The sequence below is a fragment of the Rosa chinensis genome, chromosome 5, assembly GCF_002994745.2.
Source record: "Rosa chinensis cultivar Old Blush chromosome 5, RchiOBHm-V2, whole genome shotgun sequence".
In the NCBI taxonomy this organism is placed as follows: Eukaryota; Viridiplantae; Streptophyta; class Magnoliopsida; order Rosales; family Rosaceae; genus Rosa; species Rosa chinensis.
The window spans coordinates 43,976,946-43,989,408 of NC_037092.1; the positions used below are offsets into that span (position 1 = coordinate 43,976,946).

The 12,463-nt window shown below is 37.1% G+C and overlaps 1 protein-coding gene across 8 annotated transcripts; it reads left to right on the forward strand.

Moving 5' to 3' along the window:
* The first annotated feature begins 5,699 nt into the window (after positions 1-5,699).
* On the forward strand, positions 5,700-12,368 carry LOC112166207. 8 transcript variants are annotated; one of them, XM_024302985.2, is made up of 6 exons: positions 5,700-5,822; positions 5,975-6,401; positions 9,185-9,262; positions 10,468-11,401; positions 11,473-11,610; positions 11,738-12,368. In XM_024302985.2, the coding sequence occupies exons 4-6, from the start codon at positions 10,679-10,681 to the stop codon at positions 12,146-12,148; spliced, it is 1,272 nt and encodes a 423-aa protein (XP_024158753.1). In that variant the 5' UTR covers positions 5,700-5,822; positions 5,975-6,401; positions 9,185-9,262; positions 10,468-10,678; the 3' UTR covers positions 12,149-12,368. The 8 variants fall into 8 exon arrangements, with proteins under 8 accessions (XP_024158753.1, XP_024158754.1, XP_024158760.1 ...); XM_024302986.2 differs by having other exon boundaries at positions 5,822-5,838; XM_024302992.2 differs by lacking the exon at positions 5,700-5,822 and having other exon boundaries at positions 5,845-6,401; positions 10,468-10,977; positions 11,125-11,401.
* Positions 12,369-12,463: the final 95 nt, after the last annotated feature.

Below are 12,463 nucleotides of genomic sequence, written 5' to 3' on the forward strand. Positions count from 1 at the left end.
GCTCGGTTTTCGACGGAGATCATTTCCCCTAAGGTCTTGCTTTCCAATTCGCTGTGTAGGGGTCGAATCAACAACCTAGGGTTCTTGAATTTCACCATATCAATGATTCGACCATTTCCAGGTAAAATTTGGATGTGTTGTAGTTGAGAAAATTAATCAGTGGGTTGAGTTGTTGCTATACATGGAATTTGGTAGCCGGTTGTGGAGGTTGGTTTTTGGCCAGACTTTGACTTCTGTTGTTGAGATAATTAGTCAATTATACATTTAGTTTCATAATTGCAGCTTTGGGATAGAATTGGAGATGGAGTGAGTATGAATTTTGATGTTGTTCCAAGGTGGAATTTGTTAATTGAATTACGAGGAATTCATCCATTGGATTTCCTTGATTCGGCCCTAAAGCCCATATATTAAGGGAATGACATTAGTGAAGAAGATTAGGAGGTGTTGGGCATATAAAGATAATGTTAGGGTTTGGTTTTACTTATCGTAATTTAGTTTTTCATCCAGTAATTAAGGGTTTACGAACGTTATATTGTACAGGACGTGAGGAGGATTCCCTCGAGGAGGGTTCGGATCGACGGCAGGCTTAGCCGTACACTGTGAGTGGACTTTTGTTTTTAAATAAGTGATTGCATGCATTTATTTACTAAAGTATGTTCTATTTAATTAACATATTACTTTCTGAGCATATAAATTTGATTGCGACTTATCTCGTGGTTTTGCTTCCAATAATGATTTTTATGAAGTATTTATGATTTATACCGGTTGTGAATTTTGGTTATTAAGTTGTTATGCTCGGATTCGAACTTATAATTGATGTTGATTTTCGACGAATTGTTCTTGATGTGATTTCCGGATTTATACTATTTATATTATATTTATATTCGTCGATTTGAGACCTTATTTGCGAATTGAGTTTTGATGGAGTAAATTTTCATATTTATTTATCGACCTTCGATTTTTGGCATTGGGAATGCCTTATTGATAATCTAATTATTCTTTTAGCGTGTCCCACACGCTGTCAATTTATGTGACTTTCTACGAGAATTTCCGGGTACGGTTGGGAATCGTACCCGTGTTTTCTTTATTCGTGGGACATGGGGAAGCCTTAAGGATTTATTGGATTTTAATAGTTTTTACCCACCATACCTGGGTCGCTATATTTTATTGCTAGCTAGCCTATTAGTACTCCTCCCTGCTTACTATGTGTTTGTGGGTGAGTAAGAGTAGAGCATGAGATGCTCCAGAGTGTGGGACACTCCGACCCGAGCCTGAGAGGCTCCCTTCTTTTGTATGGTGAAATTTCTTCCCCATATTTTATCGTTATTTAACTAGCGGGGCTAGTCCGATTTCTTTTAACCAGCGGGGCTGGTATGTTTTTCATGAGTTTTTGAATTTAAAGAAATACGTTTTATAAACGTTGCATGCATCGAGATTTTTATTAAATTTAAGTCTGTGGGAAAGTATAAACTTTTCTTCCATTATACTTATTTATTTTGTCCACTCACACTAACGTTTTTATGTACTTTCCCCCTGGGCCGTTTGGTTTCAATTGCCCAGATCGCAGCGTTGCTGACCGGCTTAGGAGTGGAGGCTAGCACCACCTTTGTCATCTATCCTCAGTAGGTTATTTATTAACCTACTTTATGTATTATATTTCGAGTGTGTTCTATAGATTGCTCTGATTACCTTAAAAGGGTGGATTTATACTTTTGTATAATTATGAGTGTATGGGAGTTGTATAATATTGGAGGCAGTTGAAAGATTTGATTTGTTGGGTTGTAATTTATATAAGTGGTTATGTTTGTGCAGTACGATGTTTATACTTGGAAATTTGCGGATTGTGCTAGGAAGCAGGGTGGCTTCAAGCATAGAAATTTATTATACTTAGAAGTGTTTTCAGCAGGTTTAGGGTTGTCCACTTCTAGGGGAAGTTCTGTCGAATTTTCCAGAAAAGTGGGCCCCGCAGGCCCATCTTGGAGTTAGGAGGGTAATTCCGGGGTGGGTCCTGACAGTTAGAGGCACTGCAACCACACTTAGTGGAGGCGTGGTTGAGGCCGTGGCTCCCCAAAGGAAGAGGGGGAGGCCGCTTGGTTTGATTGACACTCACCCAAGGAAGAAGAGGGCTAGTAAGGCACAAACCGATCCATTAATCATCAATGTAGAGAATCCCTCTCATGAGATTGTCTCTTATCATAGTTATGCCCATGAATCAATACTGGAGGACCCTCCGATGTTTGAAATGATTCCAGAGAACAAAGAAATCTCAATGGATTATGAGAGTGCATATGAGTTGATAGAAAGATCTTCCATACACATTGATGATGTATTTACATACACTGTTGCTCAAGAAATCATAGAGCATGATGATATCGAATCACGCTCTGTTGCAGAATGTCAACAAAGAGCATATTGGCCTAAATGGAAAGAAGCAATCTAGGTAGAACTAGATTCTCTGACAAAGAGACAAGTATTTGGTTCGGTAGTGCTAACCCCATCAAGTGTAAAGCCTGTAGGATATAAATGGGTCTTTGTCAGAAAGTGTAATGAGAAGAATGAAGTCCTGAGGTACAAGGCTCGCCTTGTGGCGCAAGGTTTCTCACAACGCCCTAGAATTGACTACGAGGAGACATACTCTCCCGTAATGGACGTTATAACGTTCCACTACTTATTTAGCTTGATAGTTTCCGAAGGACTAGAAATGCAGCTCATGGATGTGGTCACTACATATCTCTATAGGGATCAAGATTCAAAGATAAATATGAAAGTGCCTGATGGCCTTACATTACCCAAGTCAAGTGACTCTAAACCACGGAGAGCGTGCGTTTGCAATTAGATTGAAACGCTCACTTTACGGATTGAAACAATTCGAGCAGATGTGGTATACCCGTCTAAGTGACTACTTGATTGGGATGAGATATAAGAACGATGAATTATGCCCCTGCGTATTCTTAAAGAAAACAAGTTCTGGATTTGCAATTGTAGTTGTATATGTCAATGATATGAACATAATAGGTACTCTTGATGAAATAAGAGAAACTGCGAGCTACTTGAAATCCGAATTTAAGATGAATGATCTTGGGAAAACTCGATTCTGTCTAGGCCTTGAACTAGAACACCAAGTTTGTGGAATACTTATCCACCAGTCTACGTATGTCCAAAAGATGCTCAGGCGATTTAACATGGACAAAGCGCATCCTGCTAGCACTCCCATGATCGGTCGAAGTTTGGATGCAAAGAAAGATCCATTTCGTCCAAAGGAAGATGACGAAGAGGTGTTGGGAGCTTAAATTCCCTATCTAAGTGCAATAGGCGCATTATTGTACTTAGCCCAATGTACTCGACTAGACATTGCATTCTCAGTGAACTTGTTAGCTAGACTTAGCTCAGCACCAAAGCAGCGTCACTAGAATGGTATCAAGAACATTTTACGATACCTAAAAGGAACCATTGACTTGGGACTGTTCTTTCCCTACAGAGAGACAAGAGGGACCGCAGATGGAACTGCAATCTCTAAAGGAAATGTTGATGGCGAAAGTGCCACTCATTACACCGAAACGCCAAATGACGGTTTAGTTGGCTTTGCTGATGCTGGGTACCTCTCTAACCCACATAAAGGTCGTTCCCAAACTGGTTATGTATTTACCATTGGGAACGTGGCAATATCTTGGAGATCAACCAAGAAAACTCTTGTGGCTATCTCCTCGAACCACTCAGAGATCATTGCTCTACATGAGGCGATTCGTGAGTGTGTATGGTTAATAGTTATAATTACACATATTCGAAGGACTAATGGTTTGAGTTCTACCACTGAATAGCCTACTTGCATTTATGAAGATAATGCAGTTTGCATCGAACAAATGAAGCTAGGATATATCAAGGGTGATAATACAAAACACATATCGCCAAAGTTTTTCTACAATTAGCAACAACAGGCCCTCCTCAAGATTCAAGTGAATCATGTAAAGTATGAGGAGAATGTGGCTGATTTGTCCACCAAATCATTGCCTAAGGCCACATTTGAGAAACATGTGAAAAACATAGGAATGCGAAGACTTTCCAAGCTCCCTTGATTAATGTAAGGATCAGGGGTTGGTGTAGACGTCAGGGGGAGTCTAACACACATGTCATCCTCAAATGTAAAAGGTGCGTTGTGCTCTTTTCATTCGATCAAGATGTATTTTTTGTCCCACAAGGTTTTTATTGTTACTTGGCAAAGTTTTTAGTGAGGCAACAACCCATGCACCATGCATTTCATCTTTGACTTGGCACAAGGGGGAGTGTTAAAGGAAAATCACATTATGTGTCTTCGTCAAAATGACTAACGGAGAGGGAATCAAGGAATTAGCGATTACCATCAATCAGCAAGGATTACGGATCAATCGGCATTTAATGTCATCATTGTAATTGATATTTCTGTTGTAATTCTCTCCCTATATAAAGGGACTATGAAATAAAATGAGGAGACAAATTCCAATTCTCAATTTACTTTTACAAACCGCCTAATTTTCGCCTAGACTCCCATTTAGACGAGAAATTTTTCTGTGCTACTGTCAAGCCATGTCAGCTTGCTGACATGGTTTAAAGAGTTAATAAAATATTGACAAGTGGTATTATACTATTATTTATTTAAATGAGTCTACATGGCTTAAAGAGTTAATAAAATATTGACAAGTGGTATTATTTATTTAAATGAGATTACACCTCATTACCAAACTCAAACACCGTTATATACTTGTACATTCTCTCGTTGTCATCCCAAAAACCAGTTTCAATCTGATTGCCTTCTCTGCTCTTCCATCAATACCTTCAACCTTCAATTCTACCAAAATTCATTTCTTTTCTTTTCTTCTCTTTATGCTCCCAGATCCAAACACTACTCCACAAGTACCCTCTTAATTGATTTTCTATTCTTATATTGATTTCATATATAGAATAACATTAAAATCGATTTTGGGGTTTTGAACTTTTGTAGAAGGAGGATGTTTCAAGTTAATTATTTGCAGAGAGACAAAAATGAACTTAGCAAATGCCAAGATGAGTGAGAGGCAGAAAAAAAAAAAAAAAAAAACCAAGAAGAAGAAGAAGGAAGCAAATATAAATAGATCGATGAAGTGATTATATTCATTAAGAGGCCTTTTTATGAATAGAGCACAATTACCCGATCAGTAAAATAGGGGTTAGGAATACATGATTTAGGGTAAAACATTTGGATTTGGGTTGTGTTCATGAACAGACATGTGAAGACATAGAGATCTCTGGGAAGAAGAAGATGGCTGTCAGTTTGGTTAATTTTGAGGTATAATATCATTTTAAATAAATAATACCACATGTCAATATTTTATTAACTAATTAAGACATGGTTTTCTCCATCTAGACCCCTAGACGCTAGTCTGGGCGCTAGTCCTCGGACTACCATCAGAGTGTCAGACTAGTGCTTGGCTATTTTTAAAACCTTGCTAACCCTTACATAATTGACGGCACATATAATTCTTCCCAGCACGTGACCACCATGTGGTTTGTGGATATACACTGCTATATACGGAAAAGTGAAAACCTTCTCATGTTTTGCTCTGCGAATGAGAATGGCAGCTTGTAATTGTTTTGAAATATAAAAATAGTATTGTAAAATCGGATGCTTATTTGGGTTTAATGGGCTGGCCACTGCTTTACTTACGAGCACTATTTGGACGAACTCTGCACTTATGAGTCAACAACCCTGTTGGGTTTAATATATTATCTAAAGTATAACTATTTTTCTTAAAAAAGCAGAAGCCCTGCCACGAAAAAGACGAGAGATGATGGGGCCGCCAGAGTAATTGGTATTCTCGAAATTAGGTTTTCAATCAGCTTTATTAAAATTTCCGCCGGTTAAACACAACTGTTGCATTCTACTCCGCACGAGATGCTTATTGTTTTAGATACGTCGGAGAGCATAAATTAGATACTTGCTTATGTTTATGTTTCCTTGCAGTTGCGATGTTTGATTACTGACAGAAGCTGATCTTATTGTTATGCTGATTGAAACTCGGCAGGAGGAAAAGGTGAAGGGGTTGAAAACTACTGCACCATAAGGGAATCCCATCTCATCGTATAGATTCTGGATTCATCATTTTAGTAAACTCGATCAAATCTACCAGATCTACCAAAGTATTGTCCGTAAGCTAGAACTTCTTTTTTTTGTTTTTTTTTTTGTTTTTTAATAAAGAATCAGCCCGAACAAGAACCCAGAAATCCCAACCTGACAAGAACAAAGCTTGCCCCAGTTCCATAGAGAGGGGGCCTTTTCCCATCATAACGACATTATCTGACAGCGGACGAGCGGCTGCCAAACCACGGGAACGGAAATCAATAATCAACGCCATCATCTGAATTCTGAAGAAGGCTTCCATCTGCGAGAGGTACGTTGTTTTATTTGTTAATTGTTGTAGTTGTGTTATTCCCTGGTTGCGTTTGTAGTCCTTTCTAATTTACCATTCATTTATCCAAAATATATATAAGAAAACTATGCCACGCATTCAATCAAGTCTGTCACCGCGAAGTTATAGTTAAGGGGTCTGTAAGTGTAAGAAGAATTTGATTATCTTATATATGAATTGCATCATCTGATGTTTCAATTCTGGCTATTAGTTCTAGTTGCAAATCTATCGTGCTGTAGTGGGATCTGTTGGTTCTTAGTTTAAGGGTAGAAACCCTTTTAGTTAAACAGAGAGTTTTGACGCATCTCTCCAACAAGAGGATTTGGAACCCTCCACTGTTTGCAATTTTTTCAGACTTTAGTGGTTCCGGATAGAAGTTCCAAATTTTAAGGTTATAATCCATCTGCAAATGGGGTGCTGTGGTCAAGAGATTTGGGATTGAAGCAAAATAAAGGATAATCTGGAACCACACCAATAAGGCAAATATCTGTGGGCAAATGGGAAGAGATCTGGGATTGAAGAAGAAGAAGAAGAAAATAAAGGGGAATCTGGAGCCACACCAAAAATCTCTGGGCAAATGGGTCTTGTGGATAAGAGATCTGGGATTGAGGCAGAAGAAGAAAATTGAGGGTAATCTGGAACCATGCCAAGAAGGCAAATATCTGTGGGCAAATGGGTGCTGTTGTTAAGAGATCTAGGATTGAAGAAGAAGAAGAAGAAGAAGACAGTGGAGGGAAATCTGGAACCACACCTAAAGTTCTCACAAAAGACTTGATTGAAATTGTTTGAAACAAAACTTAATGAATCTCATTCACTAATTTTCAGAAGTACACATTGGCTCTCATAGTGAGCTACAGATAGACCGACAATAAATGACCCACTTTTTATTTCATGATATTGGTATGGTGCCCGCTGTAAAGGTTGTACCCATTCCGAGGTTTTGAAGTAATGTCCAAAGCATAGGCCTTGCTACAGATTCTCTTGTCCAACTTAAAAGCACCCTTATTCTTGGGTTGAAGCTTATAATCCTTCTTGTGCTGCAAGAACAGTCTCTTTTGATTATTCCATTTGTCTCTTTTGTGAAGTCCTTCCTCACAAGTTGCAAGATCTTTTGTCACATTGGTAATAGAGGACAGAGGTGGACTTTTGAACATGTCAACAATGGATGGAAATATAGAGGCTTAGAAAATTAGAACACCCTTTCTTCCCTTAGATTTGCTGGACTTCTAGTTTTTGTAGTGTTTCATGCGTCGTCTAGATGTTTCATTTAGGTTGTATTGGGCCATGTTTTGTATTTCTGAGGGCCATGTTTTGCATTTCTGAGGGCCATGTTTTGCATCTTAACATCACATGTTTTTACATCCACTTTACAAAAAAAAAAAAAAAAAACCCTTACGATACTAAGAAAAGGAAACATGGAGTATGGATTGTAAAATAAGGTGTGAATTTCACTCCCCTAATATTAAACATAAAAAAATGCCTTTTGGAAACCATAGGGATATGCAAGAACAAACAATTTTTATTGGAAGCATTAATCTAAATAGAATGAATAGAGTTGTTCGTTAATCCATGAACAGGTTCCATATAGACACAGACCCATGGATCCGTACATCTTGATTGCAAAACAGTTTATAGAAAAGAATCGGAAAGGAAACAAACAACTAAACATTTATCGTGGATCAAATAAAGCCCTCCTGAGGACTTGTTTAAGAATTTGGAAGAGGAATCTCATGTAAATATCATGGAATAAGGTTTGCTGGTGGGATAATATTTTCTAATTCTTTGTTTTGAGTTGGTAATTCTCGAGTGGACGATACTTAGTTGAGAACCATTCTTCAGAGAGAAACAAAAGTACAAGGAGATGCAAAACGACATAATTTTGCTTTCCATTAGAAAGTCAGCATCGCTACTATTTATTTATTGTGTGTGCTGATCTTATAATTCTTGTCTACTTCAGTTACTCTAGTTGTAGTCTATTGTATTGTGTCTGAGATGTACACTCAAAGAAACTATGCAATTAATCTACAGTTTATTGCTCTTAACACTTTGCCTCTTGTCTCTTTCCTGGTAAACCCTTGTCTAAGAGCTTTGAATGATCACTTTATGAGGACCATTATGCAGCACTATATAATTAAGTTGGATGATACTATTGATTTTATGTGGTTTTTGATGGATGAATGAATTTATATATATATATATATATATATATTTATATAGTGTGTGTGTGTGTGTGCACGTTTTAATCTATACAATTTATATGTATTATTATAATAATTCATGTGTGTGTGTGTGTGTGTATATATATCTATATATATATATATATATAGTGTGTGTGTGTGTGCGTTTTAATCTATACAATGTATATGTATTATTATAATAATTCATGCGTGAGAGGCTTATGCATCAACGTCTAATGCTTACGAGGTGCAAGGCTTAGACCGTCATGATTTAAAACAATTCTCCATACTGCCTTAGGTCCCGCTCTGTGATATCCAAACTAGGATATTCTAGTTTCACGTGACTAATTGAAAACTGTTTTTAATGTCTCCTACAATGAGATTTTTATAGAAGCAAAATACTTGCATTTCTTTTTGTTTTCCTGCTGTTGTCTCCAGCCATATATTATATACATGTTATCATCCATTTTTCAAAAAAGGGAAGAACTTGTTTCTGCCCTTTCTGACATTTCTGATTGCCTTTTCTGTCAACCTTATGTCACAATGATTCATTCACCTTCATATAATTTGATTCTACTGGATTGCAAGGTAGACAAGATTCAAATGTGGTTCAGCTTTGCATGTGAAGGCCAATTGCCAATTGATAACCCTGGAATATTAGAGATGGTAAAAGTTCTCTCTATTTTAGATCATTTACAAATAGCTGAACATACTTGCTCTTTATACATATAACTGGAATTTGGTTTGTTCTGCAATTTTAGTTACTTTTTTTTCCTTTATAAACATTTCTTAAGACTAATTTTGTCTTATCAGTCTTGAAATGTATCATACAAAAGAAAATTTATTTGCTAATTTAGCTTCAGGTGTAAGGTGGCCAAATTAATATCAATGCAATGCCAAATAAGAAAGAATCCAATATTTTAGGCATTCTGAAATATTTAATATCAAGATCAAAAGTTGCTGATGGCAGCCCCTGGACGTGCTAAAATCTGTAGTCAATGTACATTTGATTTTTTTTTTTCCCGGTTTTCAGAAGAAATATGTTTTACTAGGACAAAAATTTTAGTACAAAGATTGGAGAAGTATTATACACTAGAGATAAAAAATACAAAAGTGGAACACAGCACAGCACGCACAACTAGAAAGAGCTAACTGATCGCAGCCCTCCAATCCCAAAATTGGGAAACAAATTTACAGCATGAAAAGCTACTGATATAGAAGCCCAGAAAGAGGACCAATTTTTTCCCCACAACTCCTCCACCACTGACTCTATACTCAAAAGATCTACTTCTTTCAACCAAGACTCTAGTTCCACAGTGTTTTTTTCCCTTTCCCTCTAAAGCCCCTAAAACTTGCACTTAGCAGAGACCAGCAACCCTCTGTTGGATCCTAGACCATTCCAGCTTCCAGAAAAAAGTCTTGACTAAAGCTGTTGAGCGATTTGACTGTGAATCAAGACAAGGTCAGAGCTGTAGTCAATATACATAGATATAAGGTGTGAGGTTTCGGTAATATGCTAGATTATAATTACTGTATTTGACAGAATATTGATAAGATATAACATCCTTCTGATATTTTCATTAAATATAAGTTGGATTTTTACACAAAATTTTCTGTACCTGAAGTACACTTAAAATCATAAGATTACATTTATTGATTTAAGAAATTGTAATCCCACTTTAACATTTAAATTACACATTGTGTATGGGTCCATCTGGTTTAAATTAGGGGTATGAAAATTGTTCTGAATTCTTTTAATACTTATTTTTTTTACATGCCCTAAATGATTCCAGCAGATGAGTATATATTATTATAATGGCCGTATTTGATTAATTGTAATATTCTTTACTGCTTTGGTTTTATCTCTTCAGGCGCACGGCGAGAGTAAGAACACGATTAATAATTTGCCAGATTGTGTAATGTCATCTATACTTGCATTGTTGACAATAAAAGATGCAGTGGATACTAGCATGATATCCCGTCAGTGGAGGTACTCCTGGAAGCATCCAATACTTTCAAGGCCAGATCTTGAATTTGACATTCCAAACATTTTCGGAACCAAATTATGTTGCCAGCTCTTTAATGAATTTGGAGATCAGTATACATAGGTTTGGTCAGTATGAAAGAGAAGCCTTTGTAGGATGCGTGAATAAATTTTTGAAGCTTTACCATGGTAAGGAGGTTGACTCTTTCAAAGTGTCATTCCCTTTAGATGGAGTTTATGCTGCCGACCTAGATGAATGGATTCATTTTGCAATTAGAAAGGGAGCTCAAGTGCTTGATCTTCAATTATTATGTTGCGGCCTTCTAGAAACAAACAATTTTTATGTGTTCCCTCACTGGTTACTCCCAGGATCTCTAAAGCATTTGTCATTGCTAAGGTGTGTTCTAGGACCTCCTCTTGATTTTGGCACATTCAATGAGTTAAGAACTCTTTCTTTGAATAATGTTATCATAGATGAAAAATTTGTGGCACATCTATCCTCTGTTTGTTTGTGCCTTAAAAGATTGACCTTAAAGGAGTGCAGTGTGGGTTCGTGTCTTATTCTTGGGGCTCCATTACTTTGTTTGACCGAGTTGAAAGTGCTCCAATGTATTGATTTAGCCAAACTGGAGATTCACTGCAAAAATATTACCTCCTTGGAATATGAAGGACTTGCAGAGACTTATTACATGAAAACAAAATGGTTGGCAAGAATTTTTTGGTCTGATAGATCTTTCAATGATTCATCACTTCATGCACTAACCCAACTTGCCTCGTGTCCTGGGCTAGAGTGTCTTCATCTGCGGCTTTGGTTTTCGGGGGTGAGTTAATATTTATACTGAATGCATGTCAATTTATGTTTGCATAATTAAAATGTGAAATTTCTTTGCAGGAAGAAATACCTGAAAACATACAAACATTTACAAACCTCAAGCAACTGCACTTGGATCTGTTTTCACCGCACTTGAATGTTTGTGGTGTTCTGATTATAATCAAGGCTGCACCTATGTTGGAAGAATTTGTATTAACGGTTAGTAAAAGCCCCTAAACGCTAACCTGTAAACGAATCTCTCAATGCAGTCTTTGTACTTTTGTAGCAAAATATAATATATAACTCACATTACATTGAATGTAACCTGCTAATATGGCTATCGTAGGTACGGGCATCTATTCACAACGAGGTGAGAAGTATCAGGAGGAAGATGAGCATTCTTTCTAGATTCTCACATCTTTGTTTGAGGAAAGTTAAGATTCATGGTTTCCAAGGTAGATGGTACGAAATTGAGTTGGCCATTTGCATTCTGAAAATTGCTAAAAAGATGGAGATAATGGTAATCGATCCTATTGGAAAATACTATGCCGGTGGTGGTGAATGGAAGGACATGAATGATTCAAGATATTCGTATGAGGCTGTTGTTCAGGTCAAAGAGGCCGTGGGTGAGGCTAGGGAGGACGGTGAGGCTGTGGAGGTGGATGAGAAAAAGGCTGAGGCTGTGGATGAGATGGGGGACGAGGATGGTTGGGAAGAAAGAGGTAGGGCATTTGTCCAAAAAATTTACGTAAGGTAATGACTGATGCTCAAGTTATAGTTCTGTGATGACCATGGGTCAGCTTTTCACAAAAAAATGCAGCTTAGGCGGATTGCTTTGACAGAAAGATATTACAAAATAAGTAATATACCCAATTTGCTTTTTATTTTTATTTGTTTTCCTCGTGTAAATGTTACCCTTATAATAACTATAAGGAATGACAAAAATTACATTTTGAAGTTTAATACCATTTGATCTAGTTAGGCGGATTGTTTTGACAAAAAGAATATTACAAAATAAGTAATTTATATAAAGGTCTTTTTATTTGTACCCAGTATATCTCTAAGTAGGGAG